Source organism: Thunnus thynnus, chromosome 23 (genome assembly GCF_963924715.1).
Source record: "Thunnus thynnus chromosome 23, fThuThy2.1, whole genome shotgun sequence".
NCBI classification, from domain to species: Eukaryota; Metazoa; Chordata; class Actinopteri; order Scombriformes; family Scombridae; genus Thunnus; species Thunnus thynnus.
Window position 1 is genome coordinate 15381606 of NC_089539.1, and position 19500 is coordinate 15401105.

A 19500-nucleotide genomic window follows, 5' to 3' on the forward strand; every position below is an offset into this window, starting at 1 on the left:
ATTAATGTGTGTATGCAAGAGACACCCACAACTATCAAATATTATACACAACTGAAATCAGAAGAACCAGACCCTGTTAAGTGGTACAAACAACATGCTTTTTTATCTATTTTGGGGAATAATAATGCAAGTTACTTCTGTGACTGTATTAAGGCATAATTCCTTACTCTAACAAAAAAGTCCATGTGACGAGATAGACAGTAGGACCAAACATATGCATAATCAGGGTTCAGAAACAACCAGTTCCCTGTGGTTGACCCAGGTGTCAACCTGGTGTCAGCCAGCTAAGTAGTAGACTGTATGGTTGCCCCTAGGCCTTTATTTTCCTCTACATAATGAACCAAATGAAATTCAAATAAGAAGCACAACATTATGAGTAGAATGGTAGACTCAGATCTAAAATCTACCAGACTGACTTGCTTGTTTACATCTAGTGACTGTCTCAAAGGGGAAGGTACGCTGGAACAATGATTGTGCATTTATCATATTGACTGTGAGAAACTCTGTCAGTATTTGTTCTTTCTATCGTTTGCTATTTCTGTCCTATTATTACTTGCGCTTATCTGCAAATTACTGCCATCCCATCTTTGCATCTTGCTTCTTTGCTGCTCACAGGAACTTTAACATTCATTTGTCTGATGAAATCTGAACCCGATGGCCCTTTGTGTTTCATAGACTTGTGCTCTACGATGGCTTAAATATTTTTTCTTGATCTTATTTGGACTGATTGCAGTGGTGCATCATTATTTCTTAGACTATTTCTTTCCTGGCAGGATTTTCTGCAGCATATGCTAGAGCCACTGAGCTACATCTAATGTAGAAATCAATGGTGGTCCAACACAGAGCTGTATACAACCTTTGAAATATCAGCATAGATAACCTTCAAGAAAACCATTCTAATCCCTCAGCATGTGTTATCTCCTTATCCTAGGCATGTGGTTCTCACCTGCCAGCTCATACGGACAAACTTCTGGATAATTGATCTTGTTTTCCACCTCAGTCTGTGTCTGTCTGACAGAGAACAGTCTCCAGCTGCTTCCTTGCTCAAAGTCTCCACTATGTTTTATGTGGTTTTTAGAGAAATCTGTTGAGTAGAAAATGTATCTCAATAAATGGAACAGCCACATGTGTATACTAGGGTGCATGGCTGCCTATATGAGCCTGGATGAACATTGTTGTATCCTGTGAATTTGCATCAGTGGTTTTAACTGTGTTTTTTTTGCATCTGCAATGGATCCACTATGACACTATAGCTTCCATAGGTAAAGATAGCAGCTCTGCACAGGAGAGGGATCGAAAATGGTATTCCCAATGATAGTTTGTTTCCTTGGTGTATAGCCAGAGATGTATAGTGTGTGAGGGAGAACATAATGTTAGGTCGCCATGGGCTGGAGACATATGTCACCCCCAGTGAGTCCTGGGATTGCAGCCAAAGGAAGAAGGGCGAGATAATAGAGGAGAGAAAGCTTGGTAATGAAATAGAGGACAGCAGAGAAGCTGACTTATCACTTATAGAACAATCAGTGGTGCCTATCTCTTATTCACAAGCCTAATCAATGCTGTCGTCACTGTAGTTTATTGCATATATAATGCCAGAATATTGACTCAGAGGGCGTTTGCAGACGCAGCACATCTGTGTGTGTGTATGTGTTTGTTAGTACTGTATGGGTATGTGTGTTAGTGTGTGCATCTGAAGCATCCAAATCCTTCCAAACGCAGCAGATCCTTACTGTATGTTAAATGCGTTTGCTTGCGTGAGCGAGGGGACTGACCCTGATTTTGGGTGTGTTTACCTTATTATTCTAAGCGTTCCTCATTGCTGTACTAAAGTTTTATTGCTGGAGTGCTCAGAATATTGATAGTCTCTTCGGCTCACTTGTGTCTCATTAAAAATTCATGGGGATTTGTGTGGTGCTCTGGCTGCATGACAGAGGCAAGTAAAAGAAAAAACCCTCAACATGATGGGACAAGACTGCTATCTGGTGGCCAGTGTTGGAATAAAACATTGCTTTAGTTGTACCCTTTAACCTTTAAAAAAGATTTGCATTGGATTTTGTTCGAATCCATTTGAATATTAAAGGTTAAGGCGGCAGAAAACACTTGTGCACACACTAATTCAACCATTGTTCTTTCCTCAGCATGCAGGACGGTGGTGCAGGCAGACATAGTGTTTCTGGTGGATGAGTCATGGAGTGTGGGCCAGATCAGCTTCTCCAGTGTCAAAGACTTCATCTCAGCCATCATCTCTTCCTTCCAGGACAGTGTGGTTGGAGATGAGGGGGTCCGCTTTGGAGTCACTGTCTTTGGGGATATCCCAAGGTAAAACTCAAAGACAAACATGGATATAAAGATATCAAAGGGTGACACACAGAACACATCTATGTGACTAATTACCATTAAGCCAGACTCATTTAGCTTTACTGCAGATGAAATTTATTGATAAAGAAGTGCACTTTTCGTTACATAATATCCAAAAATTCAAAGAAAATAGTTTGTTGACTTCTTTTTTTTTGTAAAATAAAAAGCATTGTCTTTTGCCACATTTTATTTGTAATAATTCAATAAATAATAATGTATTTTACAAACGAAAAGGCGAAAAATAAACAAAGAAAGCATAGGATCCATGTGGGATGTGCATTTCTTGGTCTACTGTTATGTCCACATTGTCCCTAGAGTCATCCAGTCATCCATCATTATTTGCTGTGAAGGTCATTCATTTGTCCCATTTTGTGGGAAAGGTCTCCTTATTCCTCAGAGAAGATATAGAGTTACTCCATCCATTGTTTTAGTCTTAGAGTTCCCATTTTATACCACTTTTTTGCACACAACCACTAGAATTCCTCAGAGATGCAAGTTGCTTCTTGATGCAGCTTCCTCTGTTGCCAATCTATGATACAATATCTCTAGAGAGCTTTCTCAAGTTGAAAATCCAGGGGGAAAAAAGGTATGCCTCTTTTGCCAGTTTTGGGTCGTCCCAGCAAGCAGACTTAAACACACTGATAACAATGTTTGTATTAGTTGTTCCATCCTTTCCACATGGACCAGTTTTCCCAGTAAATCTTTCCTTGCAGGATGCGGATTGCTTTGACAGACTACAGCTCTCTGGATGAGGTGCTCAGAGCCATCAGAGACCTTCGCTATGAAGGTGGATCCAAGAGGATCGGCGATGCCCTTCAGTTTCTGGTCGATCCCGTTTTCAGCCCTGTCATCAGTCGAGACCATGCCCCAAAGGTACAATGCTTTTAAAAGTGAGATGTTAAGACAACGCCAGGGTTTCTGCTTGTATCTGCAATATTGTGATTGTTTGGCATCCAGCAAGTGTCTAGCATAGATAAGGTAGCAAAGTAGAGAAAAAGCAACACAATATCCTTGAAACAATCCCACAATTCCTGTAGGTAATATCAAACAAAAGCAAACAAAGTCATCTAAAGATCCTTAAACTTCTTCCATGCACATCTTAAACAGCAAGGCTTCAATCTTACTAAATGTATGTCAAAGTGTGGATACAAAAGCAACAGGGAAATTATTTTTGGATTACAACTGCAAAGACTAAAAACATATGTTCTTCCCCTGTGTGGAATGAAATAACTTGTTAAGGAGTCTGTATTTGTACTCCAAAGAACATTGCAGAAAATACAAACAAAACAAGCTGGTCTACCTTTTTCACACCTCTGGGAATCTGGTTAGACGGTCCTGTTACAATGCTCAGAAAACAAATTGAGAATATGTCTGATAGAAAGTTACAACTGGCAACATACTTTGTTTTGTCTTTTGCTTGGAGAAGAAGAGAGGGAAAAGGTAGAGGCAATTTTGATTCAACATGATCATAGCTGTCGATAAGGTTCGACTAAGCAGCATTGCCAGACACACCACAAATAGTACAATTGATGGTCTTCCATGGATTCTCAGTGAAGGAGATTTAGCTGCTTTCTGACCGGGTCCTAAAACATTATGAATTAAATATGTATTGGTCTTAGCCTTTGACCCAATCTCACATGAAATAGTCAGCAACCTAACTAAACTTGTTGCAGAAGTGCCTTGTCAAATATTGAAATGCACTTTCCCTCCAAGTACTCTCCCTTTCTATCAGCTACATTTCCCTGACAGTGTTATGCTGTGGTGTAGACTCAGTATAACACAGCTGGTTAGCATTCCAATCAGCTCTCTATCTCTGAGAGTGCGTGCGAATCATCTTGCACCAGCACACTTGATGCGGGAAGGCAGAGAATTGAGGATTAGGCTGATATATTGAATTTGTACTGTCAGAGCACATGCAAAAAGAAGCTACATTCTCATATTGATGCTTTCCAACCCTCTCTTCATTGACTGAGAGATGAACTTTGAATGAACTGAGTAAATTTTCCTTAATGGGCAAATTATCAGTCTCAGTTGCAAGCCAGCATTCTTGAATTCCACTTTGTCTTTGGGTTTGATTTATTTAATTATGCGTTCAATTATGAGCTAAACCATGTCAAAAGTCCATGGGGGCTTTTATGAGCATAATACTGTTTGCAAAAGATACTCTTTCTACCCGGAAAAACATGTTTTCTGGAGGGTACATTTGAACTTCTCGTACAAGTATACATTTGGTAAAAATCAACACGCACAATACAAGTCAAACGTTGATTCAGAACACTAAAACCATATACTCACATGAATTATTATCTAAACTATTAGATTTATGTTTTATGTGAATTATTGCCACAGTCTGTCATGTAATTGTAGCAGCATGGTCTTAATATGATTACCGATTGACTTTGATCTTTTATAATAAATGCGGATGCTGTATTTATCTAATAAATCTAAATTAAATCTAATAAATGTATCTAATCTAAGTGTGTGAATGAGATATTGTTATATTACATTAAAGATCTTTACATATGTGATTTTCTGTCTCATGAATCTGTTACTCATTAATTACTCATTACAGATTGCTGTTTTGATCACAAACGGACGTTCAGACGACCAGGTTGATGCCGCAGCCAGAGCTGTAGCTGACAATGGGATTTCTCTCTTTGCAGTAGGTGAGTGGGGAGCACGGTATTGTGAATTCCTTCAACATCCCCACTGCAGCGGCCTCTCAGATTTTATCCGAGCTCTGCCGGCTTATCTGCAGTGTTTGCAGTTAGAAATTCATGTCCTGTACATTTGAATTCATTTGATTCAGTGCAGGCATTTGTGAGTATGTGTGAGATTCTTGTTTCAATGTGTCTGAGTGCATTCAAACAAGTGTATATGAAGTGTATGTAGGTGCAAGCAAAACAACATCTACTAAATATGTATGTTAAAATAAGTAAGTGCTTAATTCAGCTCCTGTACCGTCTATGTAAAAGCGTACTTTCTGATACTGTGTGTTGCATCAGCAGAGCTAGTTTAGCCTACACCTTTCTCCCTGCCCATGAATACACACTGCTGTATACCCACAAGTTTACTTACACAACACACATACCTTACCTTCCCTTCTCTCTCTTTTTCTTCTACACACATGCATAAGCACACACAACTTACTCCCCTCGCTGGGAGCGGGGCAATAATTACTGCTCATTAGCCGATGGTGTACTAATCGCAGCCATTTTTCATTAGGCGATTCAGTGTCCCCCATCTGCACCTCTGACACCAAGGCCTGCTCCTCTCATTCATCACTTCTGCAGAAAAGCTCCACATGCATCTTGTGTACTAGTGTGAAAGCAATAAGCCTGTAGAGTCTGTGTAGCATGGATAACACATATGTAAGGCGATGTGCATCTACATGCATGTTCTGTACATACAAAGTACCAGTATGAAAACACATGCACATCTATCTTGTCCAGGTGTGGAATCCAATAAACTGTAACTGTGAATTATCTCTCTAAGGACTTGCAACACAGTCATCTGTGCCTCTTAAAATGTTTTTTATTTAGTTAAATCCACCACATTTTGGTAACCAGTACCTCAGACTGCAGCCCGACAAATGTAATGCCATAACTTGAGATATGCGCCAGAAATCATTTGATTAAGCCTGTGTATATATTTTAAATAAATCACTCAAAATGCCACAGCTCCCCCTAGTGGTGTCTGTGAGAATATCTGCAGAGAAAATCCATAGAAATTATGATAACCATAGGAATGACACTGCAAGTAGTAGTGGACTAAACATGCAGAGTCCTGTTTCTGTATCTGCTTTGTTCCACTGTTTTTCAATCCTGTGGCCAGGTGTTAGGGGAGCTGACGAATCAGAGCTGAGGAGGATTGTGTCAGAGCCATATGAGGAGCATCTACTGATGGGCGCTGACTTCACTCTCCTGGAAACCATCCTCCCCAAAGTGTCTCGCAGGCTTTGTTTCACTGCCTCTGAACCACCACGTCCTGTGAAAACTTTCCAGCCTGGTGAGTGAATACACATATAAAAGTAAAGTCTTTCATAACAAACTCAGATTTCTCTCAGATGCTTCCCTCCTGCTGACTGCTGTTTGCATTTTTATATTGATGAATTGTATTTTACCCTAAAGCACGAAAAGTATCATAAAAAAGAATGAGTGTTTTTCTCTTATTTCAACCTGCCCTGCAGCTTTCTCAATAAAATGGATTTATCTTTCAAATTATACATCGAGACCAACTTGTATTACTTTGAGTTTCTCTCCTCTCCTGAGTTCTTGATCCTCTACTCATCTGCATCTCCCTTCTTTTTCTTTCATATCATTTTTCTTTCTTTCTCATCTCTCTTTCTGTACTTTCCACTACCACATCTAGTTGAAAAGCGTGTAGTGGGTCCCAGAGACCTGCAGGTCAGTGAGTTGGCCCACAGTTCCCTCAGACTGACATGGAGCCAGGCCACAGGTGATGTCACCGGATATCGACTCCTGGTCACCCCTCTCAGCTCCAAAGGACAGCAGAGACCCCTACAGCAGAGACAGGTGAGGAATGCGTCCATGTGCATGATGGTAGTTGTGCTGATGCAGAGTTGGACTGTAAGAGCATTGTTGGTATAATCAGATTGCAGGTAATCAGATTGTTTATTAGTGTAACTGCTACTAATCATTTCATCACATCACCAGTAACTACAATATAGACTAAAAGCAATCTGTCAGATCTTTCGAAATAAAAACATATTGCTCAGTTCAAGCTCTGAAAAGATCAGATGTCCCCTGAAACTGCTCTCTTTTATATATACAGTGGGGAAAATCAACGCATCAACAACATGCTAATCTACAAAAACAGTTCTGTGCATTAAATTGGAATGGCACAGGAAGTATTGAACATGCAGTAAGAAAAAGCACTGAATCAGGTGAATCCACTAATAAGTTCTCCTACCTGTGTTAATTAGAATCAGCTGGCTTAGTGCATGTGGCTATTAGTATTTCCATTCTAAAAGGGTTAGCCATCTGTGAATGCATCATTTGCTACCAAGCTGTCAGGTAGAGGCAAAGAGCTCTCCCAAAACCTTTGCAACAAGAGTGTTGAGCAACATAGGAATGGCACAGGTTACCAACTGATTTCTCAACTCCTGAATATTCCCATAAGCACCACTTGGGCCATTATCTGCAAATGGAAGCAGCATCACTCCACTATCAACCGGCCATGCTCAGTAGCTCTTCGCAAGATTTCTGACTGGGCAGTAAGAAAGTTTGTCAGAAGATTAGCCCAATATTCAAGGATCATTCAAAAGAGCTACACAAAGACCTGGAGGAAGCAGGTACAATTGTCACAGAGAAAACAATAGGCAATGCTCTCCATCACCACGGTCTCCATACACGATCACCCCGTAAGACTTCATTACTGAAGAAAAGATATGTTGAAGCTTGTTTGAAGTTTGCTCCACGACATTTGGAGCAGAATGTGGTGTGGTCAGATGTGACACAAATTGAAATGTTTGGCAATAACACTACATGCCATGTTTGGAGTAGAAATGATTCTGCATTATGGCATGGGGCTGTTTCCCTTCTCATGGTCCAAATTGTTCAAGGGAAAATGAATGGAGCCATGTATCGGGATATTCTTGTTCTGTTGCCATCCACCAGGACAATGATGATGAGACACAGATGGACCTTCCAACAGGACAACAATCCGAAACATACTGCAAAGGAGACTGTCAACTGGTTCCAGAGAAAGAAAATAAAGGTGTTGGAATGGGCCAGTCAATCACCGGACTTGAACCCTATAGAACATTTATGGAAGGAACTGAAGACAAAGAATCACCAGCGGCCCCCCAGAATCTTCAACATTTGAAGACTGGCTCCTTAGAAGGATGGGTCAAAATCCCCCCTGGACATTATGAGAGATTAGTTTCTTTGAACAGGAAGCGTCTTGAAGCTGTCATTGCAAACAAAGGCTTCTCCACCAAGTATTTCAGATAGCGTGTTCAATACTTTTTTCCTGTGTCATTCTGATTTAATGCACATAACTTTTTTATTGATTGGAATGTTATGATTTTTTTTAGCTGTATTGCCTTATTGAGGTAATACCAATATCTGGTCATAATTGCATGTGAATAGCTGCACTGGAAATATGTTTCCTGAAAAAAATGTTGACGTGTTGAATACTTATTTCCAAAATACACAGATGGGTGACAAAATTAAACCAAAGTAAAGTGTCTTAGTAAGGTGTTGGGCCACCGCATGCCGTCAGAACAGCTTCAGTGTGCCCTGACATTGATTCCACAAGTCTCTGGAACACCATCCTTTTCAAAAGATATTCCCTCATTTGGTGTTTTGAAGATGGTGGTGAGAGTGCTGTCTAAGAGCGCCATCGTTCCAAAATCTCCTATAGATGTTCAATTGGGTTGAGATCTGGTGACTGCGAAGGCCGTAGCATATGATTCACATCATTTTCATACTAACCATTCAGTAACCCCACGTGTCCTGTGAATTGGGGAATTGTCATCCTGGAAGAGACCACTCCCATCAGGATAGAAATGTTTCATCATAGGATAAAGGTGATCACTCAGAACAACTTTGTATTGATTTGCAGTGACCCTTCCCTCTAAGGGGACAAGTGGACCCAAACCATGCCAGCAAAATGTCCCCCACAGCTAACAGAGCCACCTTTTTTTTGTAGCAGTTTTTTCCTTTAATCTGTCACCCGTCTATATATAAATGCTGGGGCATTTTATGCCTTTATTATAGGGACAGTAGAGATATGAGGAAATTAAGGGAGGGAAAGATGGGGGGTGACATGCAACAAAGGTCGAACCACAGATGTTATGTTTATGTGGCATGTGTCTTAACCACAAAATTCAATTACCAGATGCTCCTCATTCAAGTTTTTTTTTAATCAGTCAGCAATGCTTTTAAGTTGTGCAATTTGTCAGCCTTATACAGGGAGAGGATTTGTTATTGCTGTGTTTTTGTAACAATAAGTGCCAGTTCTCAAATTATTTCTGAAATGATTTCCAAATTTTCAAGCATGATGGGAAATGTTGCGCAGTGGGCTGAGGGGTAATGAGTGGGAATTATTATTGATGTGGAACTTCAAGGGCTGACAGAACAGCATCTATGAATCCTTCTGTAACAGGGACATGCTTCCATCCATTGTAATGAAGATTACCTCCTCCAAAATGTCCACTGCATCCTTCAGTTTTTCAGGGATGTCAGGATCATTCTCAGGACTACTTGTGACCTTGGTGATCCTAAGTACATAAGCTTCCAGTTCTGTCATCTCTGCCAAGAACTTAGACTCAATACTGCAGATCACAAGGCCTGAGTTTGTGATTCCGTCTGTGTAACTCTCCAAAGACTGCGACAATATTGATGCCAATTTCTCAAACAATCTACGTGCTTCTGTGTTTGTGCTTGTGTATATTTGTTTTTTTTTAATAAAACAGCAATCTTATTCGTACCCTTGACAGACACAGAGAATTAGGTTAAAAGGAATAATTTAGGTTCTGCGTTATGTTAGAAGGCACAACATGCCACTTAATTTAAATATAATGGAGAAGAGGGTTTGGATCAGGAGTATAAACAAACAATAAAGATTCTGGTAAATCACTGAGGTAGAGACTTACATTTTTATATTTACTCAAGCACACTTCAGTTCTGCTTTCTGCTTTGACATCATCACTATCTTGATCAATTATCTTTCTCTCTCGCTCAGTCTGTCTCACACAAACCCACACGATCTGCCCCTCTTTTTTGTTGTTGATATCATCTGTGTATATAACAGATTGATCTGAAGGCAGATGTGAGCACAGCAGTGGTGACAGAGCTGAGTCCTAAAACAGACTATTCCCTCACTGTCTATGCCATCTACCCAAGCCTCATAGGAGACTCTGCGACAATCACCGTCAAGACAAGTGGGTGCCACACATCACTGCACATGCACCTATGTAAAATGATATATAAATAATTATATAAAATACACACATGCCTTCCATTTGCTTATGTAAATTGACATTGCATCTCATGTATACAGATGCATGCATCTATGTTTGATTTCACTGTACCGCCCTCCCCTGAGCAACAAATCTCTGTCTTTTAGCCCCTCTGCCCCAGGTGTCAAACTTCCGTGTTATTGAGGAGGGTCTGTTCTCTCTGCGTCTGGGCTGGACCCCTCCTCTAGGGAAGCTCAATGGATTCAAGATCTTCATCCCAAGATGTACGCTGACATACCACTTGACAGCTGAGCTAAAGCCACAGTTCATTTCTAACCAGTATAAAAATGATTGCAATGATTTAAAACTACAATTTTCAATCAGTTAAACATGTTCTAATGTGTTTCCTCAAAATAGATGTGCACAGTATGATTTTGTTGAATGAAAGCCATAACCAGTCTGGAGTTGGTTTTCATGTGCTTGATATTTAAGGCAGCCTGCATCACAGGGATAAATTGTTTGAAAGGAAAACTTTGTCGTGTATTGATTATGTTGGATTTATGAATGTTCTGCAGCCAACCGACCAGGATTTACTTATGAGCAGCTGCTTCCTGGAGACACTTCTTCTCATGTGATTGACAGCCTGGAGGAGGATAAGAAGTACACCATCAGTATTTATGCTGTTTACCCCCAGGGACCAAGCGAGCCGGTTTCAATAACGGGCAAGACATGTAAGTGTATTGGCTTCAGTTAAAACATAATGTCTCTTCATTTACATAGACAAATTAGAAGAAATTCAAAGACTGAAGATGATTCCTTAAACTCAAGTTCTCATGTTTACTATATTTAACACTGTAACATGGAATAGAGTATGAAACAAGATATAACAGGAGGGTGGAAGGGGGGCGGGGGTAAATGCCAAAGTGTAGTACTATAATATATCCACAGGAGGGTGATGTTGTTCTAGAAAAAATACCAGTCATCATCAGGTCTAATATATGGAAGCCTATAGGGGACTACATTAAAATGGTAATGTAAAACTTGAAAATGAAAATGTAATTCCACAACAGCATTATAATTTTCCACATATGTATTTGTTATTTGAGTGAAAATGAAAATGCAATAATCCAATTTGGAATTACATTTTCATTTTCAAGTTTACATTATCATTTTAATATAGTCTTCATAGGCTTCCATACTATCATGTAGAGGTGGCCTCTCATTTGTCTATTTTTTGTGGTATTCTATGGAAATATATTTAGAGGCTGTATTTAGATTATTACGTTTCTTATGCTTCATTCAATTACTTTAAATAACATTTTTTTCTTTAAAAAATCAGGCTAAATAACATTACTTTCCATCATTTTGTGAATCACTAAATAAAAATGAAATATTGAATTTTTGTGTGTAAATTTGTGGATATGTGTGTGTTTGTGTGGATATGTGTGTGTTTAACAGTAAAGCTGGTACCAGTTCAGCAGTTCCCGGTCCAGAACGCCACCACAGACACTGTCCAGGCAAGGTGGTCATCAGTTAAGGGTGCTACAGGATACCGTCTGACATGGGCATCTTCAGGTACTATGGTTGATTGTTTGTGACCTCGGGAATGTAGCGAAGAGGAAACCAACTTACACTGCCTTGATTTGCTAAATAGAGCTCTAAGGTTTAATCTTGGTACCATCAGACAAAAGGCTGCTTTTAATTTCGGCCAAACCAGACATCATTTTATGACATTCAACCATTTATTTCCTCCTCTTTTTCTTTAAGATGGCCACATAGAAAACATAAACCTCGGGGACAACTTTAATTTCTACATGATCCAGGGCCTCCACCCAGGCTCTGAGTACACCGTCACCATCAACCCCATCTTTGGAGACATCGAGGGGCCTATCACGACAACCAAAGTCAAGACATGTAACTAGAGTGCTTGCAAGAAAGTACAAAAATACAGTTATTATAGCATTAAAGACATAGGTAAAACTAGATTTGAAGATCATCATCTCTGTCTTCCTCTCTCTCCTTCTGTGTGTCAGTGGAAAGCAGCGCAGTACAGACTCTGAAGGTATCCGCTGTGAGCACCAACACTGCTGTCATCTCATGGAACAGTGTCCCGGGGGCCACAGGATACAGACTGGCCTGGGGACCCACGCCAGGTGATTTCACTTTCTCAACCTTTCATAACTCATGTTCTCCAATTCTTCTGGTGATACATCTTTTAATTCATGCACACTCATGCTATATTGCATTTCTATATAGTTGTAAGATACAGTATACAGGCCCATGATATCCTTCTATAGCAAATGTAGGAAGAAAGAAGAAGAAAGAACATTTGCTTTTGTATGCATGTGTATGCCTGCATGTTTTTTTCTGGTCCTGTTGTCTAGCTCTTTTTCTCCCAGTGACATACTCACTCTGGCAAGAGCATTGAAATACCACTGCTTATACTTTGGACACGTCCACACTGCCAGTCTGCCAGGAAGATGTGTCAGGTGGCACGGGGAGTCACTTTGATGAAATACAAATATTAGAATAAAACAAGACTGATGGGTTTTTTTTGCTGAAGAGCAGCCTCTGATGCTGAGCCAAAGTTGACAGTTATAGCAGTTGACAGTGAGGAATTGAAAGAAAAAAACTGTGACTGTACTGTTAATGTTAATATTATTTTCAGAGTTTGTTGGTCGAGACCGTCCCAGGCAGTTGGCTTTGAATGGCAGCACCACAGAGTACCAGATGAAGAATGTAGCCCATGATACTGAGTACGTCCTGACTCTCTATGTGCTGTTTGGATCAGTGGTTGGGCCTGGTATCTCTGCTACCTTCCGAACTTGTGAGTACCAGTGTTCAGTATGTCTTTTACCCATAAATAACACAGTGGTTTAGGAGTGAACACAGTGGACTTTCCACAAATTGCAGATTGTGGAATAGTCTGCTGAAATATGCTGTTTATCTTTCTGTATTGTCATTGTATGATGCCAAGTCAAATATAATGATGCACTTGGTGAGGTTGTAGTATTTCACACCTTTGTGGTGTCTGTGTTTGATTGACAAGTCCTGTGCTTTGGTCTTCCCATTTTAACCACCATCCCTGTCCTTGTCACTTGTACTATGTGTCAACGAGCTTGAGTCAGCAGCGCTGCAAGTCGAAGACTTCACAACAAAGGGATTTCATTTTTACTTGACATATTTTTTTTGCTTCTGTGGCACAAAACTTAAATAGTATAACATTGTGTGTCCCTATTGAAAATGCCAATATGATAAAATGGGAAAACATATTGAAGAACAATTTAATTACTGCCACAAAGGCAACTTCCATAAAAGCTAGTTGCTAGTTGAGCAGCTCTCTGGCCAAGGTGTTAGTAACCAAATGAGTGGAGAGTAAAACATTACAGAGACTAGGTTAGAGTATTATTACAGTGAAGGAAATAGTCAGTCAACCACAGTACTCATGTAGTTGCATACTTACATGTATTGTACAATATGTGTTTATATCCAGTTTATAACTTTCTTGTCATTTGCTGTAAATCTTTCTCTCTGTTTCATACTACAGTGTAAATAACATTAACAATATATTTACAAGAACACATACAGCCTGTTGATATTCCCTCTTCCTCTATCTCAGCTCCGTTGGGCTATGTGTCCAACTTCAAGGTGACATCCTACACCAGTACCTCCATAGATGTGGAGTGGAGTCCCATCGTTGGAGCAACTGAGTACAAACTCTCCTGGAACACAGGTGATCTATTTAACTTCTTCTGTTTTAACTATTCTTCTGATTTAGCCCTCCTTTAGTTATGGATTGAGATCTATTTGGGGAATATTTTTTCTTAAATCCCTAATTAAAAGAGAATCATTGCATAGCTTTATAGAAATAATATTATGTTTGTGTACAGGTTAGACAAAAAAGCTAGTTAGCTAGCTGTATATTGTATCTTATTGTGTGTACCTGCATGCTTGCAGATGATAGCAGCCCCCAGTCCCGTTACCTGGACCGCAGTGTTCTCTTCCATCGTATCGGAGGCCTGAACCCACAGTCAACCTACAGAATCACCATCTGTGCAGTATACGGAAACTCAGAGGGACCAGAAATCTCTTTATCTCAGCTCACAGGTACTGAATGGAATTGAGGTCTCAATTTTCTTTCTCTTATTTTAACTGATCATGATTCATCTTTAGATCTAAATAGCTCTGTGCAGCTGTGCGCCCATTGTAATTAAATGGGTTGGGACAGCGGAGTTCCTAATCCCGTGCCATGGCACCCTCATGGTGTCTTTGTTTGACTGACATGTCATGTACTTTGGTCTTCCCATTTTAACCACAGCTCTTGCCGTTGTCACTTGCATTATGTGTCACTGAGTTCAAGTCAGCAGGGTTGCTATCATTTTATCAGTGTCACTGTCAAAGCTACACAAAGCTCCAAGTGCCAAGTTTATTACACTGCCAAATAATAGGTTGTTTGAATAAAGCCGCTCCAGTTCATGCAGCTCATTTGCCCCACATTATTTTTCAGTTTTTATGCATTCTAATTTGAATTGACTCTATTTCATGATGAGGAATTAAACCAGAATTCAAAATGTGTCATCTGACTTGGTTGTATGGTGTTATTTCTCAGCTACTGTCTCAGACTCTGACCCAATCCAGGCAGTGAGTGAGGTGAAGGTTGTGGACATTGGAGTCAACTCCTTCACCCTGTCCTGGAGGAAAACACCAGGGGCATCTGGGTACAAAATCTCCTGGATCCCCTTCCTGGGTGAGATCACATAAACAGTCACCAACTGCTTATTGTTAAATATATTTTCTCTGCCCTCAGTGCAGTTTCATTCACAGCTGTGGGAGTATACTTCATAAATGGACAAATGCAACCATATAACTGTTAATTCAAGTGTTGCTAAGCAGTGACTTTATTTATCTTCACTTCAGCAAACACATTTCTGAGCAATAGAATAATATTTAATTTTGTTGACTACAATTATTAAACATGTATTGGATATTAGCATAATTTTTCAATTACAACAATTGTTTTTTCTATTTGCATAATGGGTAATTCATCTTTGCTCTTTAAAAGTCAGATTTAAAAATCACTGTTTGGGCTCTTGTGGCTCATTATAGGTTTAACCACAAATGAGCACACAACACTATTGTTTCTCACTCTCATTATCTCTGCATGCTGTGTTTTATTCTTCCCTGTTCTAGGGGGTGATGAGAAGTCCCACGTGGTACCTGCTGCTTCCACCACCTTTACCATTAAGAATCTGCGTGAGAGCTCAGCTTACAAGGTCCAGGTGTCCTCCATGGTGGGCAACAGAGAAGGAAGCCCTGCCCTGGTCACTGCACGCACCTGTGAGTCCTGCCTGCCCTTAACAGTGAGGAACAGTATGAAACGTGTTCTCAACCAGAGGCTTCAGGGAGGAGTTTATGCATTATATGTGGCACAAATTAATAGTGTAAATGTGTCCATAGTGTTTCAAATCATAGAGATCACCCTTTTTTTCAAGTGATGCAAGTTTGCCACTTAAAATATGTCACTCGTCAAAGTTCAGCAACCTGTTAACTAGTATTTACTCATGTAATGGACATGAACACCAATCTCAGAGACCCTGATACTCTGCTAAAATTTCCAAGAACAGACAGATCCAGAGATTCTGCAACTCAGGGAAAGGCATGCCAAAGAAAACTTCACAGTTTAGTTTTAGTGTTGTATGAACATTTTTCTCCAATGATATCTTTTGATATCTTTTTATATTTTCAGACTGGTATTTTTTTCATGTTTGTGTCCATTATCTGATCCACTAGATCAGGCCAATACTGACCCTATTAAGCCAGTCAAGTATCGGCCACACGTAACCAATCGATGTTCTTTGTCATTGTCATCAAATTCAGTATTTCTCACATTTATTAAGGCACAACAAGCTGCAGATTCAGTTTTCAGAATCATAACAATACCAGGCCTCATGTTACCTTATATAAATATAATCCCAATCTCATTTGGAAAAAACAGACAGCGCTGGTACTGAATTGTGAGTTGAGGTATCTGAATCGGTATTGAGCAAGAAAAATTGGATCGGTGCATCTCTAGTCTCCATGTTTCTCTATAAACATAAATTAAGCCTGATTCTTTTTTCATTCTTCATCTTTCTTATTTTCTGTTTCAGTGGATCTTCCCAAAGTGAATGGCTTTGCTGCTCTGAACACTACAGACAGCAGCACTGTTCTGAACTGGACTCGAGTGGCAGGTGTCTCTGGATACCGTCTTTCCTGGAGGCACATCTCAGGTCAGTGGTGAACCACCACAAAGTTTCACCCTTAATTCAGCATCATGGTAACATTCATGCAATTTTCAGTTGACAAACTAGCCTTTAGAGTTTAATTCCTGTTCTGTGCAAATATTATTGCATTGCATATTGAGCCCTATCATAACACTGTTATGTTAAAAGGTTGCATTAGTCATAAAATATATTTATTTTTAATACATTTCAAGTATGATAATCATTTGTTTCAGGGTAGAGGTGGATGCGTTTAGCATGACACGTTATTGCAATGTGTATTGAGTCTCAGCATAAGCACCCTTTTGTTGAAAGGGAAAAGATTAAGGAGAACATTCACACAACTAATATTCATGTTTTATTAAACACGCAGAGTTTTTACAAGCTCACGTTGTCTTTGGCAGGTAATGGTTGTAATTGTAGTCAAAGTCTGATATAAGTGAGTTATAGTGCTTTGTTGGATACATGTAAAAAGTTTGTTGCTTTGGATTTTATTTACAGGAACTGTGTCCACTTAGAAATGCTCATTGACATAACATCCTCATTTGATTAATTTATTGTTCTAAATCATTTGAAATAATTCCTCTGTAACTTCTTTGTGTCTGTTCCAGTGTTGGAGACTAAAACAGAGACTCTGGGCCCTGGTTTCACCTCCTATAAGATCAATGATCTTCTCTATGGAAGAACATATATTTTCACCATCAAGCCTTTGTATGGAGAAGTGGAGGGACCTATAAGCACTGTGTACCAGAGAATATGTAAGACAATTTGAAACATGAATATCAATATGCCTATTGATTGTACAGAATATACTGTATGTACACTATTATACCTATATCTTTACACTCATATTCTCTTAATAAACATATCTGAGTCTAATACTATTAATATATATTTAACAATATAATACAAAATATTATTGATTGTATTGTGTTGAATCCTCTACTTTATTCTTAGTATAGGGTGAATCCACACTGAATCACACAGTGCCACTGAACCTATTTTTGTGGGTTTAAACTTTAAAGCAGACCCCCACAAGGGGTCGCAAGATAAATCTGTGCATAAAAAAAGCATAAAAAACATATTTTTGCTACATAAAGTGATGATTATTTTTTCAGACTTTTCTCTAATGTTTGCTTTTTCCTTATGAATTACTGGAAATGTTACTTCTTCAGGACTTCTGGACAGAGTTTAATTTTAAGGGGTGAGTCAAAAAGTTAGGGAACCACTGCTTCAGAGCAGCAATCCAAACTCCAATGATTATTGTCACAGCAGGTCAAAATACTACTATGACATCACTGAGTGGGCTGCGGCCAAAAGTGCAACACACTTCAAAGTTTAAACCCACAGGGAGCAAAGCAGCAGCAGTTTTCTTCTCTGTGTGATTCAGTGTGCATTTACACATTAGTGTTCTCTTTTTTCTTTCCTGCACCCCATTAGTTGCCTCAGCAATCACACAGTTTCCCTCCAGTGACATTTTGTGTTTGATTTAATTTTTTTTATAAGTGATGTAATGGCTCTGTGCTTCTCAGTGGGACAGGATCCTCCAGTGGTAACAGTCCAGTCTGTGCCAGCCACAGTGGCCCCACATTCCCCTCATATCACGACTGCTTCACAGACTGTCTCTGTCACCAATGCTACCATCGTTCACGCAGCCACCAGGACCACCCGGCACCCCATTGCTGTGCCCCCGATCAAAACCATAACCGCTAAGAAGCCTCCAGGTCAGCCAAGTGTCACTAAAGCTAAAGCAGGAGCAGTCACCTCCCTCCGATTAACCACATTTGACACAGAGACAACAGCTCAACCAAGACCAGGTATCATACAGAGATGACCTGCTGGCTCATAATTGAGGTTTTATGATCTACAATGTGTGTTTTAAACCAGAAAATAAAGTCTGGGTGTATTTTTTTACATGATCTTGCAGAGCATTGTTTTATTTTTCACATTGAATGTTGCATTTGTGTGTTTAAGGTTTATATTTTTTGTGTTTTGTCAGTGTGTGGTAAGACCAAAGCAGACATAGTGTTCTTAGTGGATGAGTCCTCGAGCATTGGCGCTAACAACTTTATCAAGATGAAGGACTTTATATTCCGGGTGGCCACCTACTTCCCTTACATTGGTCCTCAGGACACACAGGTTAGTCTCACAGCAAAAACTTTCTTTGTATTATCCAGTTTGATATTGTGTTGATGTTATGGCTTGAGGTGGATATCTTTTTGGCTGTTAGTTTGATTAGGATGGTAGGACAATTAAATAATAGCTGCCTGCAAGGTAGCAAAACTGCTGCACTGAGTCTCTTGTGAAGGCCAGGACCATTAGCAGGAAAATAATGTGCAATTCTTTCACCAAGTGGGCAGAATTGGACTCCAACATTGGCAGAAAGGACAAATAAGGCACAATGCCACATGGCTTGTAGTTGGCTGAGTAAAGTGTGGCAGCCAAGGAAGAGACAACATCCCATAAACATGCAAAAACTAAAATGTACATTTCCCATCATGCACAGTCTGAGAAGGACGAATTTGAATGAAATTTGTTATATAATTATGGCTTAAAGTTTCATTGCACTCATGCAATTATTTCCATCAGAAAAGTTAAGATAATAACATGACGCATTTGTTTCCATCAATCTTCTCTCAGATTGCCGTAGTTCATTACAGTGATGAGCCTCGAATTGAATTCCGCCTGAGTGACTACAAAGACAGAAACTCTATGCTCAGGGCTCTCAGAGGGCTACGCTATGGAGGGGGCAACACCAAAACAGGTTGGTGACACTCACACTGACACAAATGTGCACACTGTTTTCCCTCTCTTTGCCACCTTTGATAAGATGCCAGATAAATCCTAGTTTATGGTCATGCTGCCGTATAGATGTATTAATACTGACTGTTGATGTAGCTAGTTTCATGTGAAATGTGAAAAAAAACGTACAAATAGCACAAATAGTACAATTTT

The 19500-nt window shown here is 39.7% G+C and overlaps 1 protein-coding gene across 3 annotated transcripts in view; it reads left to right on the top strand.

Annotated features, from left to right (window-relative positions):
- Positions 1-19500, top strand: part of col7a1l (collagen type VII alpha 1-like) — a 60262-nt gene that overhangs the window by 1619 nt on the left and 39143 nt on the right. For all 3 annotated transcript variants that reach the window (XM_067582247.1, XM_067582249.1, XM_067582248.1), the window contains exons 2-22: positions 2139-2319; positions 3072-3231; positions 4931-5024; positions 6193-6366; positions 6730-6893; positions 10138-10267; positions 10453-10569; positions 10861-11016; positions 11744-11860; positions 12053-12199; positions 12319-12438; positions 12954-13112; positions 13905-14018; positions 14243-14392; positions 14895-15032; positions 15476-15622; positions 16435-16554; positions 17157-17303; positions 18078-18362; positions 18545-18684; positions 19186-19309. In XM_067582247.1, the coding sequence (XP_067438348.1) occupies positions 2139-2319; positions 3072-3231; positions 4931-5024; positions 6193-6366; positions 6730-6893; positions 10138-10267; positions 10453-10569; positions 10861-11016; positions 11744-11860; positions 12053-12199; positions 12319-12438; positions 12954-13112; positions 13905-14018; positions 14243-14392; positions 14895-15032; positions 15476-15622; positions 16435-16554; positions 17157-17303; positions 18078-18362; positions 18545-18684; positions 19186-19309 (3084 nt within the window). The remainder of the gene's footprint in view (positions 1-2138; positions 2320-3071; positions 3232-4930; positions 5025-6192; positions 6367-6729; positions 6894-10137; positions 10268-10452; positions 10570-10860; positions 11017-11743; positions 11861-12052; positions 12200-12318; positions 12439-12953; positions 13113-13904; positions 14019-14242; positions 14393-14894; positions 15033-15475; positions 15623-16434; positions 16555-17156; positions 17304-18077; positions 18363-18544; positions 18685-19185; positions 19310-19500) is intronic.